Here is a 12603-nt window from a genome sequence, read left to right as displayed (position 1 = left end):
GTGTCAAACTCACATTGTTTTTGAAACATTTGCAAATACTGTAGGCACCGCCCCCTTGGGGAATTCACAAACGGCATTATGGGATTGGTAGTCTTATTCAAGCTTGTCACAGTTAATGCATTCACAACAAGCATTATGGGATTGGTAGTCTTATTCAAACTTATCACAATTAATGCATTTCCATGAAATACCAGTCCATTTCAATTATTCGCAATTATCAGATTCTGACATTATTAATGAGGTGTTTGTTATTTACAGTGCCTATTACAATTTAACCAAAATAACCAAACCGAAACAGCCAAAAGTCCCGCCCTCTAGTGGGCATACCTTCTATTGTGGGCATTATGGGATTTGTAGTTTTTGGGGCGTGTTGGCTCCATTAGAGACTGACACCTTATATTTGACATTTCCATAATACATTTTAGGTTAATTGAGATACCAGTCCATTTCAATTATTCGCAATTATCAATTTCTTACATCATTGATAAGGTGTATGTTATTTACAGTGCGTTTACAATTTCACCAAAATAACCAAAACGAAACAACCAATATATATATATATACCATTACTTACCTTAACCAATTTTACAAAGTATTTGCCTTTACCACGCATTCCTTTGCGTTGTAATGGCATACGTGGCAAAGGCATATGAGAAGTAAAAGTATGTGTTGTAATGGTAACGCATTGTAACAGCACTTGCGTTGTTACAACTGCGTTGTAAAGGCATGCCTTGTATTGGCATGCGATGTAACGTCATATATTCTTTCTGGCGCTCTTGGCTGGCCTCAAGGTTTTGGTTTGCTTTCTCCATGTATTCAGCCATTCTGGAGTGGAGGCCAAGTACAAAGTTGTGAAGATTTACTTACCTGGGGCTCCTCTCTACTGATCCTTCACCTTTCCGTCCTCTCGCTAGAGTTCCTCGATGCTACAGGAACTGGGGAAGGAAAGAAAGAGAAAGATTATGACGACTGACAAATCAGTAAAAGGGGCCTGTCTCATTAAACAAGCCTGTGGAGGTAACCAGTGGAAAGACGACTGCACCCTGAAAATGAAAGTACAGACTCTGGAAGAGGAGGAAAGAAACACACACGCGAGACTACAGGAGGAGAAAACCGAACCTGCAGAAAGAAGGACTGCCCGGGAGTATCCCAACGAGTTGAAGGAGTGCCCAAATCAACAGAAACCCACTGTGTAAATAGCTGACATAGAGAAAACCTACTGACCAGGTCGGGAGGAGGAGTACGTTGAATAGAGCTCAGAGGAACAGTGGATAGCCCCATAGGACGCTGTCTACCTGCCGCAAAATGGATTAGCTGGTGAATACCTGGTGCTGGAGTTTGTAAATATTGAGATGGAGGAGGCTGGGGTTAGGGTACAGTAATCTGGCGGTGTGGTAAAGGTTGTAATAGCGCAGTATAAATGCTCCCGATAAAGAGCCTGAATTTAAACGGAAACGCCTCCCTGAAAAAAGCGTATCATTACGAGAAGGACTAGATGTCACACAAGACTGTGGGCAGACCCAAAAACAATGAAAAGATAAGAAAAGCCATTTTGTAGCCTTACCAGAAGGGATTGAAATAAATATCTGAAAAGGAATCTGGTATAGAAACCCACCCTGAGAAAACTCTCCAGAACAATCCCAAGATAAGGGATATACATATATATACTTTACAATTTTTTTTTCTTTTTTCTCTTCTGATAATATTATTTTCTCACATATTTAGAAGAGAACACAAAGAATGGGTATTTCTGATCTTTTATACATAGTGAATGGCAGAGCAGTCACACTATAACCCTTGCTTGTCTTTACATGGACACTCCTTTTCCTATCTAACCACCAGATGTGTTGGAGAATTCTAGGTAGTATCTCTGGAACCGGTACTTACTGCTCATTTATTTTTTTCCGCAGATAATCCAGGGATTCCAGCCACACCCGAAAATGGAGAAGGAAAAAAGGAGAAGACAGAAATCAATATCAGAAGAGATTGTTATTCCTATTTATGTATATCAATACTGCATTACTTTGAATAAAAGAAATATTTGAGAAACAAACTAAGCCTCTTAGCTTTTACATCAGGCCCGGTCTCCTTAAAGTACCACACTAGTCTACTATGTCCTGTTTAGGTTCAACGAGGACTTCACCCATCCCTTCTTCACAAGGAACATTGGTCCCCTAACAGGATGGGACTTCCCTGGAATCAAAAGGCAGGCATGGCAGTAGGACAGCACATTTCCTCCTGAGCATTTCAGGGAGTCCACCAATCATACCTTTCATGGTCTTGTTGAATCTTTAAACAAGACCATTACACTGCAGATGGTATGGGGTAGTGAACCTCTCCACACTCCTTCCACATTTGTTTTAGGTAACCAGACATGAAGTTGTACCTCTATCTGATACTACCTCCTTAAGGAAGCCCACTCTGATTAAAATACAACTGAAGGCCCTAGCCACTACAGGGGCAGCGGTAGTCCTAGGGGGTAACATCATGTTACCTGGTTGCATGGGCCACTACCACCAGAATATATCTGTTTCATGATGCTGTAGGAGGGTCAAGGGATCCAACAATGTCAATCCATACCCTCTCACAGGGAACCCAAACCACTGAAAGTGGAACTAAGAGGACATTTGGGTAGCCACCTGTCTTGCCACTGGCTTGACAGGTGGCACAGGAGTTGCAAAACTCCTTCACCTTCCGGTGCATCACTGGCCAGCAGAAGCTTCCAATTAACCTGATCCGAGTTTTGGCCTGGCCAAGGTGTCCAGCTGGGGGGATGTCATGGGCCAAAGGGAGGATGCATTTCCTAAACGCCTGAGGCACTACAGCTCTCCTAGTGGCACCAGGTTTGGGGTCTTTGGCCTCAATGAAAAGGGTCCCCTCCTCCCAGTGGGTCCTGTGGGAACCACTGACATCACCACCTTCCTGTGCAGCTGCTTGCTGTCGCAGGCTTTCAAGAGAAGGGCAGGTCCTCTGACACTGGCTTAGATCTTCCCTAGAGGGTTCCCCTGGACCTAAAAGCTCAGCATGGTAAGGTTCCAGCTCCCAAGGCTCAGTTGCCTCTAGGGCTGACTATACTTTTCCCCTAAGGAGAAGAGTCCGATGTGTGATTTGTAATAGGCTCTCCAGTCTGCTTGCCTTTTCTCTTTGAAAGCTGGGCTATTCTTCCAGACTCCAGCCCCTCTTTTTCGCTCTGAGCTCTTCTCTATGCTCTGGTTTTCACTCACATACACACACACACCATATGGGATTTGAAGCATTTCTGCATGGATTCTCAGTACTGCCTCAGCCCAGGCTGAGGACTTCCGATAATTACCAAGCGAACAATCAACTGTTATGGATGAAGAGACTGATAACTCTTTTCGACCAACAACCCCTCCCCAGCCACAGGGCACCATCACCATGGTGACTGGATAGGTCCTTCCAGGAAGATACTGTTATAAGGACACAAGTTGCTTGGTCACCATGGTGACAGTAGCACCAGTGTCTCTCAAGCCTTCCACCCCACCCCCATAATACTAAGATGCTCTCTGTATTTTTGCATGTTAGTGGGTCAGACATCTAAGGTGGGTATATCCACATCCCCTACTAGGGTCACCTCAATGAGCTCTCTGACATGGCTGGTGCTATCCTGAGATCCCATCTGGAGATTGGCAACTGCAGGTGGCCTAGAAGCATTTTTCTTGTTTTTTCCAGCCAAAGTCTCTAGTTCAGTGCCCTGTGGTTCTACAGTCGTGGCACCAAGCCTTCTTGGGATCCCATTTCTTCCCCTGATACCTACCCTTTGGCTGTGAAGAGTTCTGGGCTCACGCTTTTAAACAGGTTTCTGGGGGCCTGAAGAAGATTCTTTGTTTTTAGGGTTACCCTAATTTCCTTGAGGGGTGGGGTTTTTTGGCTTCTTTCTTTTGGTCTCTCCCTCCAGTGGTTGTTTTAGTCACCTACTGTTTTGACCCAGGGATCTGCCTTCTTCCCAAACTCTAGAGGAGAAACTGAACCTAAGTCTATCAGATGCTGATGTAACGTCTCATGTTAACAATTACTTAAGAGATGCTCTTTCAAAATTAAATTGTAAAGTCCTTCATAGTCATTCACATGTTTACGTGTTAGCCAACCACCTAGTGGTTTTTTGAGTCTCTCTGAATCTTATTGTATACTCCTCAGTGGTGAGTGCAAACCCTCATTGAGGGTACATTTTATGAGGTCATAAGACTCAGCATCTTTTTCAGGCAATGTCGGGAGTCTTTCTCTGCATTTTCCTGAGAATAGTTCCCTCAGGAGAGAAGTCCAATTCTGTGTAGCTATCTTTTTTTGCTACACAGGCTCTCTCAAATGAAGTAAACCATTTGGTGATGTCATCACCCTCTGACTAGTTAGGGACAATTTGAGCCACTCTCCCTATTTACTTGTAAGCTGCCACTAGAGATAGGTCCTAGGACCATCTTTTTTCTTTCCTTCCTCTATTTCCAGGAGATGAACCTCTAACTTCAGACTCCTGATCAATCTTTCTAGTATGGGGTCCTCATCTGAGGGGACCTCAGTTGTGTCTGAGGAGACTGACTTGTGTCCATTCTCAGCATCATTTTCATTAGTAGGCTCCTCCTCTTCAGATTGAGCCACTAATTCAGTTTTATCTCTTTCATACTGGGCTATGAATTGTCAGACATATTCCTTCTTGGAACTTTTGCCTGTTTTGAACCCTTAGCCCTTACAGAGAGCCCTTCATTGACCGTGGTTTAAGTCCATGTATGGGGTCAGGTCAAGCTCCTTAGCTTGTTGTTAGAAATGGGGTTACCAATTCTACAGAGGGTAGCATGGAGCACAGCGGGCAGGCCAAACTTCAGAGGACATGTGTAAAGCGTCCATGCAGTACTCACAGACGACACACCACAAAAGAGACACAACACCGCTTGTGGTTGGAAAAAGAATAAGTGTTGTATTATCTCCAACCTGCAAAGGTAAAACACAACAATAGCAGTAATCACAACGGGGCGCCCACTGGCACCAGAGCAAAGTATATCAGGGGGATTATTTACAAGGAAAGGGGGAAAAGAATAAAAGGTTAAGTCTGTGAGTCCTTGGCTGAAATAAAAATATTCTCATTGGCATGAAACCTTAGTAGAATACTTGAGGGAAAGAAATACTAATGCTGAAAACCAAGGTCAATATCGCAGGGCCAACTCCGGCCTTAATCCTTGGCCTCACCTAGAAGAAAACTGTAAGCGTAAACTCAAGCATTAGACATAAGATACACGTTAGGTAGGACGGCATAGCATAACTTGCATCAGCATAACATTGAACATGGGAGGTAAATCTGTAACCTGTCAGGCCTAAAACACTTTTAACCAGGGACCTCCATAACTCTTGGGAGCACCCCTTGGCCGGTAAGTACACCCTCCAATAAAACATTAGGTGCAAACCATTGACATCGGGCCTACAACCTCAGTAGAGGGGCCTCTGGGCGTCACAGAGCACACATCCACATTGGCTCAACTAATCATGAGTAGGGGCGCTGTCACCTAAGCACCCAGCCTTAACCGAATAGGGGCTCAAAAGCACCTCCCGGTGACATAAAAACACTAGGCACCCAAGACCGGCATCCCCCCCGCTACAGTGGTATCACACATGAGGCAGGACCATCTGCAGCTAAACTTCCATAGCCTGACTTCCCCTATTGGCCTGGAATCAAGCAACTCACTACTGCAGGCACAACCCAGGTCCCTGAACCACCCGGGGCCCACACCTCCGAATGTCTGTCCTGGGTCTACTGGCCCAACGTTGCAGGTGCCCGCTGCCAGGCGGGGCACCTGGAGAACAATACTGTTTCTGGGGGCGGCAGTTCACCACGGAATGCTGGCACCGTGGGTTGGGCACCAACAGTATGCCCGATACACCCCTCAACACAGTCTGTTTGAGCCCCACACTCACCGGGCTCTTGGCAATGTCTCCACGCTTCTGCTCCTCGCTCCGGGCTTCCTGGGCAGTAGGGTGGGAGGCAGGCACTGACAATGTGCCTCGAGGCCTCACCAGACAGACGCAGACACGGCTCCCCGGGCGGAGGTTGGGTAGGCTCCTGCCTACCTTAATTACAAGGCTGAGAGGCGGCAGGATCTGACACGGTAGCGCTTAGGAACACAAAAGCAGCCCTTCCAGCTGTGCAGCGCTAGCCACCACACAGTGCTTCTTCTCAGCCCAGCTCCTCATAGAGCGCTTCTAGATCACAGCGCTTAGCAGGCAGCACTTATCCAGGGCCAGGCAGTCCTTCCAACAGTCCAGTGCTTGGTTGAAGCGGCGCTTTGCAGGCACACACAGCAGGCAGTACAGTTCAGGCACTTCAGGACTACCCAGGGCTTCTGCAGCACAGCGCTTCCAGGATTATAGCGCTTTGGCACGCAGCGCCTCCTCCAGGCCCAGCACGTCCAGGAGCACAGCGAAAGGGGGGCGGACAGTCCCAGCAGCAGGCCCAGGGTAACACTACTCACCTCCTGGGTGGCAGGGTCCCAGATGCTCCTTCCCTTCTGGGCGCTTCTTTGCGCAGCGCTTGCGTAGCGCAGGGTCCCGGCAGCTCCAGGGACCTAGGGGGGCCCTCCTTCCTCAGGGGCCCGGGGGACAGAGCAGTAGGCCAAACTGGGCCAGGTCAGCAGGTAGTGGGGCATCATTAAAGCAGGGTGGTAGGCTTTCACCATCCCCACTGCAGCGTGGCCCTCCTCCCACACGGCAGCCTGAACTCCTGAAGTGGGGTTTCACAAGCCCTGGGGACAGTAGGGGGGTTCTGGATGGGTGCAGGGCCCAGCACACCGGCCCAAGTGGCCGTATCCCCTTGCAGCAGGTCCCCTCACATTCCTGCCCCAGCTCTGTCTCTCTCTCTGATGGCACATCACATCTTTACTGCTCTCCCTATACCAGAAAGGCTGAAAGCTTCTAGAAGGTCCTCCCAAATGCTGGGATTGCTGGGTACCAGACAACTAGACCGCTAACCCACCTCAGACAGGCGAACTAGTTCTAACTGGCTCAGGGGGAGGAGTAGAGCCCCCTGGGTGCCAGGCTTTCCCTCCAAATGTAGGGGTGGCTGGGTACCTAACAACTAGACTGCTAACATCCTGCAGTCAGGTGGCACAACGCATAGCCTTGGCAACCATTTTAAATGCAAAACACAAATTCAGCATTTCAGCAAGGGTACATGTTTACAATGGGGAAAAATAAATGTACACACCCTTGCGTTGCATTTGACATTACACAGGGCATCTCCTACCTCACATGGCCTATTCGGTAACCTTCACCATGGGGGAGACATCCTACAATAGGGGAGTAAAAGGGAAACATTTTGGGGGAAAAGGGCCAAGTCCTACATTGTCTATTGGAATCAGGCAATATATTACTTAAGTGTGGACCTTTTTATGAAGTCACAAAAAAATAACTATTCACTGAATTCTTTGTCCTAACTAAATCACAAACTTTAAAATTTCTAATCACTTACTTTCAGGGACTTAACCAATACCCTAGCAGTTCATTTTTTTGAAATTTAGAAAAAAATAGACCAATCAAAAATGTGACTGTCTAAGCACAATTTTGGGATTTATTTATTTAGGGCTAGATGTAGGTAGTTTAAATTTACCAATTCGAAAATACCGAATTTTACTGATTCTGTATTTTCGAATCGGTAAATGCTATGTGGGTAATTAATCGGTAAAAAATACCGAATCGGTAATTACCGATTCGGTATTTGCCATTCATTCCTAAATACCGAATCGGTATTTACAGATTCGGTAAAAATGTGAAATAGTCAAGGGTGGCAGGGTGTCACTTTGACACCCTGTAGCACCCCTGATTAGTGCTTGTGTGCACATGTGGCACACATACATGCCCTAAGGGCATGTATGTCTGTCACATGGCACAGGTGTAAATGCACATATTTGCATTTACATAGGAATTTGTTATTTACCACCAACTAATAGTTGGTGGTAAATAACGAATCCTTTAAGCCCAGAAGCACTGTTTGAAGTGCTTCCTACATTTCATTTACTGATTCGGTAAATACCGAATCGGTAAATGATGTTTCGGTAAATACTGATTCGTTATTTACCGAATCAGTAAATATGCCCCTTACATAGGAAAATTCCATTACTGGTCGGTAATGGCCGATTTCGGCCGTTACCGACCAGTAATAGGCCACCTACATCTGGCCCTTAGTCTTTTATTGACAAAGTGGTCCAAGCAAATGCCAAGTCTTCTATCCCACCGCTGAACCATGAATCTAGGAAACTGACTAGCTGAACAGTGTACAAAAATGAAGTACACTAAGGAGAGAGTCTGGGGAATCCCCAATGGGTATGCAGAGGTATGAGGAGATAATACTAGCTCTCTTTTTGTGGTGGTGTGGGCGAGCAGTTAGGCTTATCAGAGGGTAATGCTAAGCATTTGTTGTACTCACAGTGGCAATAAATGAGACACATACTCAAGAATAAATACTAGACCAATTCGTAAATATTATATCGATTTTTATATAACTTTTAAGACCAAGAACACAGTTCTAAGGCAAGTACTTTCAGAGATACGATTTTGTAAAGTTCAATAGAAATATCACTTCTATGCGCAATTGGGCACCATAGGAGAACAATGAGGGAAAATAATAAAAATGCATAGAAAATCATGCAACGCTTTCACAAAGTTCACCTACTGTTTTTAGGTCCATCTCTGGAACAGGTCAAAAGTTCCAGCAGGAGAAGTTCAGGTTGTTCCAGATCAGCCGGGAGCAGAATACAGACATTTTGGAAGCAAGTGCCTAAAGACAAAGCGGGCCACTTGAAAATGTAGTGCAAAGAGGACTTACAGCTGAGTCCGGTGGCTCTCCTTATAGAGAGGAGGTCGTAAGTGCCTGGGCTCCATGGGAGAAGAGCTGATTGGTCGGTGCTGGGGCCAGTGGGGCCCGGTGCAGAGCGAACAGGTCAGCTGGGCATCGGTTGTCTTGAGGTCCTCGCAGTCAGGAGCAGGCAACTTGGAGGGAGAGGTGATCTTGGGACAACTTTGCCACTCAAGAAGTGGGGCTCTGGTGTCTCAATGGGTGCTTGTTTCTGGTGCTTTGGGAGTAAACAATGGACTCTACTCAGTGTTTGCTGTTGAGTGTCCGGCACTCTTGGTTTTGGTACGATGCGGCTCCGGTAGGTCCTGGTGTCTCCAAACTTGGTGGGGAGACAGATCTGACCCTCCGGAGCTGTTGTACCTTCTCTTGTTTCGGTGCTGCATTGGAGTAGTTGGGGAGCAGCAAGTCGACAAACAGGATTGTTGCCAGCGGTATGCAGGGGAGCGATACCTTCACTCCAAGGGAGCTGGAGGTGCTTCGGGGTTCTTGGAGTCCTCTCAGGTTTCAGGACTACACAGCTGCAGCGATTGTCAAGTCCTGGGGCAGGAAGAGGGGTTTGGAGCCTTTTCCTTTTGTAGCAGCCCTTCAGTTCCCGTGCAGTGCATTGTCTTTGTCCTGGTCTTCTCTTGTCCATCGAATCTGATTTTCAGGTCTTTGGATTCTACCTAAATACTGAATTAAGGGGTATTACAAGGGGAGACAGGTACCAGCCAATGGACTACCTACCTTTAGGGTGTCTACATCCTCTAGTGACCACTTCTTGTATGTAGAGGCTCTACCCCAGCCATATGAGGATATTTTCCCACCATCCCAAGCTATTTGAATTTCAGTCTAGGGGTTTACATTGCCTGCCCTTCCTAGGGGTGGTATAAACTAAGTGGGGACCCTCCTCCTAATCTAACACATTTTCCACATTTCCTCCTGCCAAAAGTGGAGCAGGAAAGGGGGCTTGGGGTCCCCTACTATCTGGAGGTTCCTGGGTTGGATTTCAAAGACGGCATCACCTTTGTAGCTTCGTACCCAGGAAGGCCATCCTGTCCTGGAAGAGGTATGAAGCACCTTCACCCAGAGCAGGCTTTGTCTCTGTCCTCTGAGAGCGCAGGCTCTCGCCCCATGAGGTCAGAAACATGTCTGGTAGTGGCAGGCCGGCGGAAACAAGTCTTGAACCACACCAGTGCTTGGTAGGTTTTCAGGGTACCCTCTAAAAGGGTCTCCTTTGTAAATATATCAATAAATCCAATACTGGCATCAGTGAGGATTTCCTAAGGCAAGTTGTTTGATACTAAACACTTTAGGAATCTGTGAAGCCATCATGTAGCTATGGAACTTGAGGTGACAAGTATCATGCCCACGTGCCCTTTATGGCTTCCCTGTGTACTTACAACATCTCAGAATAGACTGGACATTGTAGGGGCATATCTGCTCATGCTGTTATGCACGCATATAGGATATAGTGTACCCTGCCTTAGGGCTAAAGGCCTACAGTAGGGGTGACTTCCCTATATCTTATGCAGTGTTATGGGTGTCATGGTACACAGGGCTGTGCACCATATCGACTCTTTGGATTTCTCTGCATCAAGACACAGCCTGCAATGGCTGAAACAGAGCCTTGGTGAGGGGCCGCTGTGGTGGCCCAACCAGTGCTGTAGCCCCAGAAGACCCTCCTCATTAGCCATGCCTTAAGTACCAGGGGTACCAACTATTAGGGACCTACAGGGGTAACTAAAGTTGTGCCAATCGTGTTACAGGTTTTGGGAAAGATCAGGCACTGGTGATCTGGTTAGCAGGGACTCAGTGCACTTACAGTTCGAAATCACATCAGGCAAAAAGTGGGGGCTATCCAAGTCAAAAGAAGCACTTTCCTACACTCCCCAAATGCGCTTCCTGACGTTTCACCTTTTCCTGTTCATGTTTCGTAACCGTCTTTCAATCATGTTGCTTCAGTGGCAACCAGTCTGGCCCCTCCTTTACTGTTGGTGACTCAAAGAACTATTCCCCCCCCCCCCCCCCAGAAAGTCTCATCAGTATTATGGACAAATATGAGCTATATATATGTTTTGTGGAAAGATGTTATGTGGTGTGGATTCTGTCACTGACAATCGTCCTCTCTCACAGTTCGTTGAGACATGTCTGTTTTCCATGCTGGGAGTGGGGATGTGTGTACAGGGTGGGTACTTCACTTTCATGTGTCCACCGATGAAGGCCGATCAGCAAGGTCACACCAGTGTAAATAAATTGCTGCAAATTTCTCAGATGGCCCTTTCAAAGTAAAAGGTCATTCTTGCAATATCAAATATACTCTAGTGATATTCTGAGTTTGTCAAAAGTGGAGGTTTAACTTGGAGAGCTATTTCGAAATAAGGGAATGATACAAATTCTAAACAAGCATTTCCTGTTCCCTACTTGGGCTACTGATTGATAAGGTGATGCCAGCTCATTACTGAGAACAGCTAATCAAAGTTGAGACCTAACATTGTGGTATATTCATGCTTGTTTGTAATGGAATTCTGTTAATAAAGTATTGCAAAGCCTTGGTTTGTAAACTGCTATGAAATGCTGTTCCAGTTATTCAGTTTTCAGTGAAGTAACATTATAATTTGGGAAAATGCATTTTATCGCAGCATCTTATTTTACAAGCAAATTAATATGTGTTTTTTTCCCCCAGGAAATCCAAAATGCCCAGTCTTGTCTTTTGAGAAGTATGTGATGAAGCTGCACCCTGGGCATAATGCCTTTTGGCAAAGACCAAAGCTGGCTGCTCCCTCCAACTCAAGTCCCTGGTACAGCAACACTCCTGTGGGGAAGAACACATTGGGAAACTACATGAAGACTTTGTCCCAAGACTATGGTCTCTCCAAACTCTATACAAACCATTGTCTCCGTGTCACCTGCAACATGACTTTGGTAGACATGTGTATGCTGAAGTCAGGCTTACAGTGATGATCCCTATTCAACCATCCCTGTGTGGTTTACCTCTCCATAGCAGCTTGTGTCTTCCTGCCCTGTGTATACAGGAACAAAAATTGTCACTCTCTTCAATGTGGCTAGACAGCACCTAACTTCATTTAAATGACCACAATTGTGGTTTTCAATCTCTAGCCCTAGTTTTTATTTTTAATAGAAGAATTAGTTTATGTTACTAAGGATTAAACAAAATAGTGCTTCTTTGTTGTGGTCTATCTTTTAGTGTTAAAGAGCACCATTTAGTGTAAAAGAGTGAAATGAAAGTTCAGGCTGTGTCTCTTCCAGTAAGTATTACATTTTTCTGTTTTTCTTTTTAGGTGCGACAGCGTTCAGTGCTGCAGGGTTGAGCTACTCGGTAGCTATACCGAAATATTTAGCCCCCAATTCCAGTGTGTTTTGTAGAGTAAGCAGCCTCCGTAATGTTTACGTGTATATCTGCTCGGCAAAGAAGAATTTGGTGACCTGCTTTAGCTACATCTTGAAAGAAGACGAACACTTAGACCATAAACCCCCACCTCCTCACACATGCCGAGACCATCCACACTCAGACTAATCATCTCACCTTTAAAAGAAACTCTGAACTCCTCAGTTCGAGGCATGTGCAGCTTTAGATGCACATGCTTTGCATACTCCTGTTATCTAGTTTTGTATCCGTATGTGTGCAAGTTGTTTTTTTCCGAAGAAGTCTTATGAGTCACAAGTTCGAGTGACTCCTCCTCTTAGTGATAATGTGCATGGGCATCAACTCTATTGTTATATGGTTTTCTTTCTGCCATCAGGTTCAG

General features: G+C 45.9%; 1 protein-coding gene across 2 annotated transcripts in view; it reads left to right on the top strand.

Annotated features, from left to right (window-relative positions):
• Positions 1-12020, top strand: part of LOC147673984 (uncharacterized) — a 987450-nt gene extending 975430 nt beyond the window's left edge. For both annotated transcript variants that reach the window (XM_086945069.1, XM_086945070.1), the window contains one exon: positions 11520-12020. In XM_086945069.1, the coding sequence (XP_086801195.1) occupies positions 11520-11794 (275 nt within the window). In that variant the 3' untranslated portion in view covers positions 11795-12020. The remainder of the gene's footprint in view (positions 1-11519) is intronic.
• The last annotated feature ends 583 nt before the right edge of the window (positions 12021-12603 follow it).

The sequence above is a fragment of the Lissotriton vulgaris genome, chromosome 12, assembly GCF_964263255.1.
Source record: "Lissotriton vulgaris chromosome 12, aLisVul1.2, whole genome shotgun sequence".
In the NCBI taxonomy this organism is placed as follows: Eukaryota; Metazoa; Chordata; class Amphibia; order Caudata; family Salamandridae; genus Lissotriton; species Lissotriton vulgaris.
This window is presented reverse-complemented; position numbering and strand designations above follow the sequence as displayed.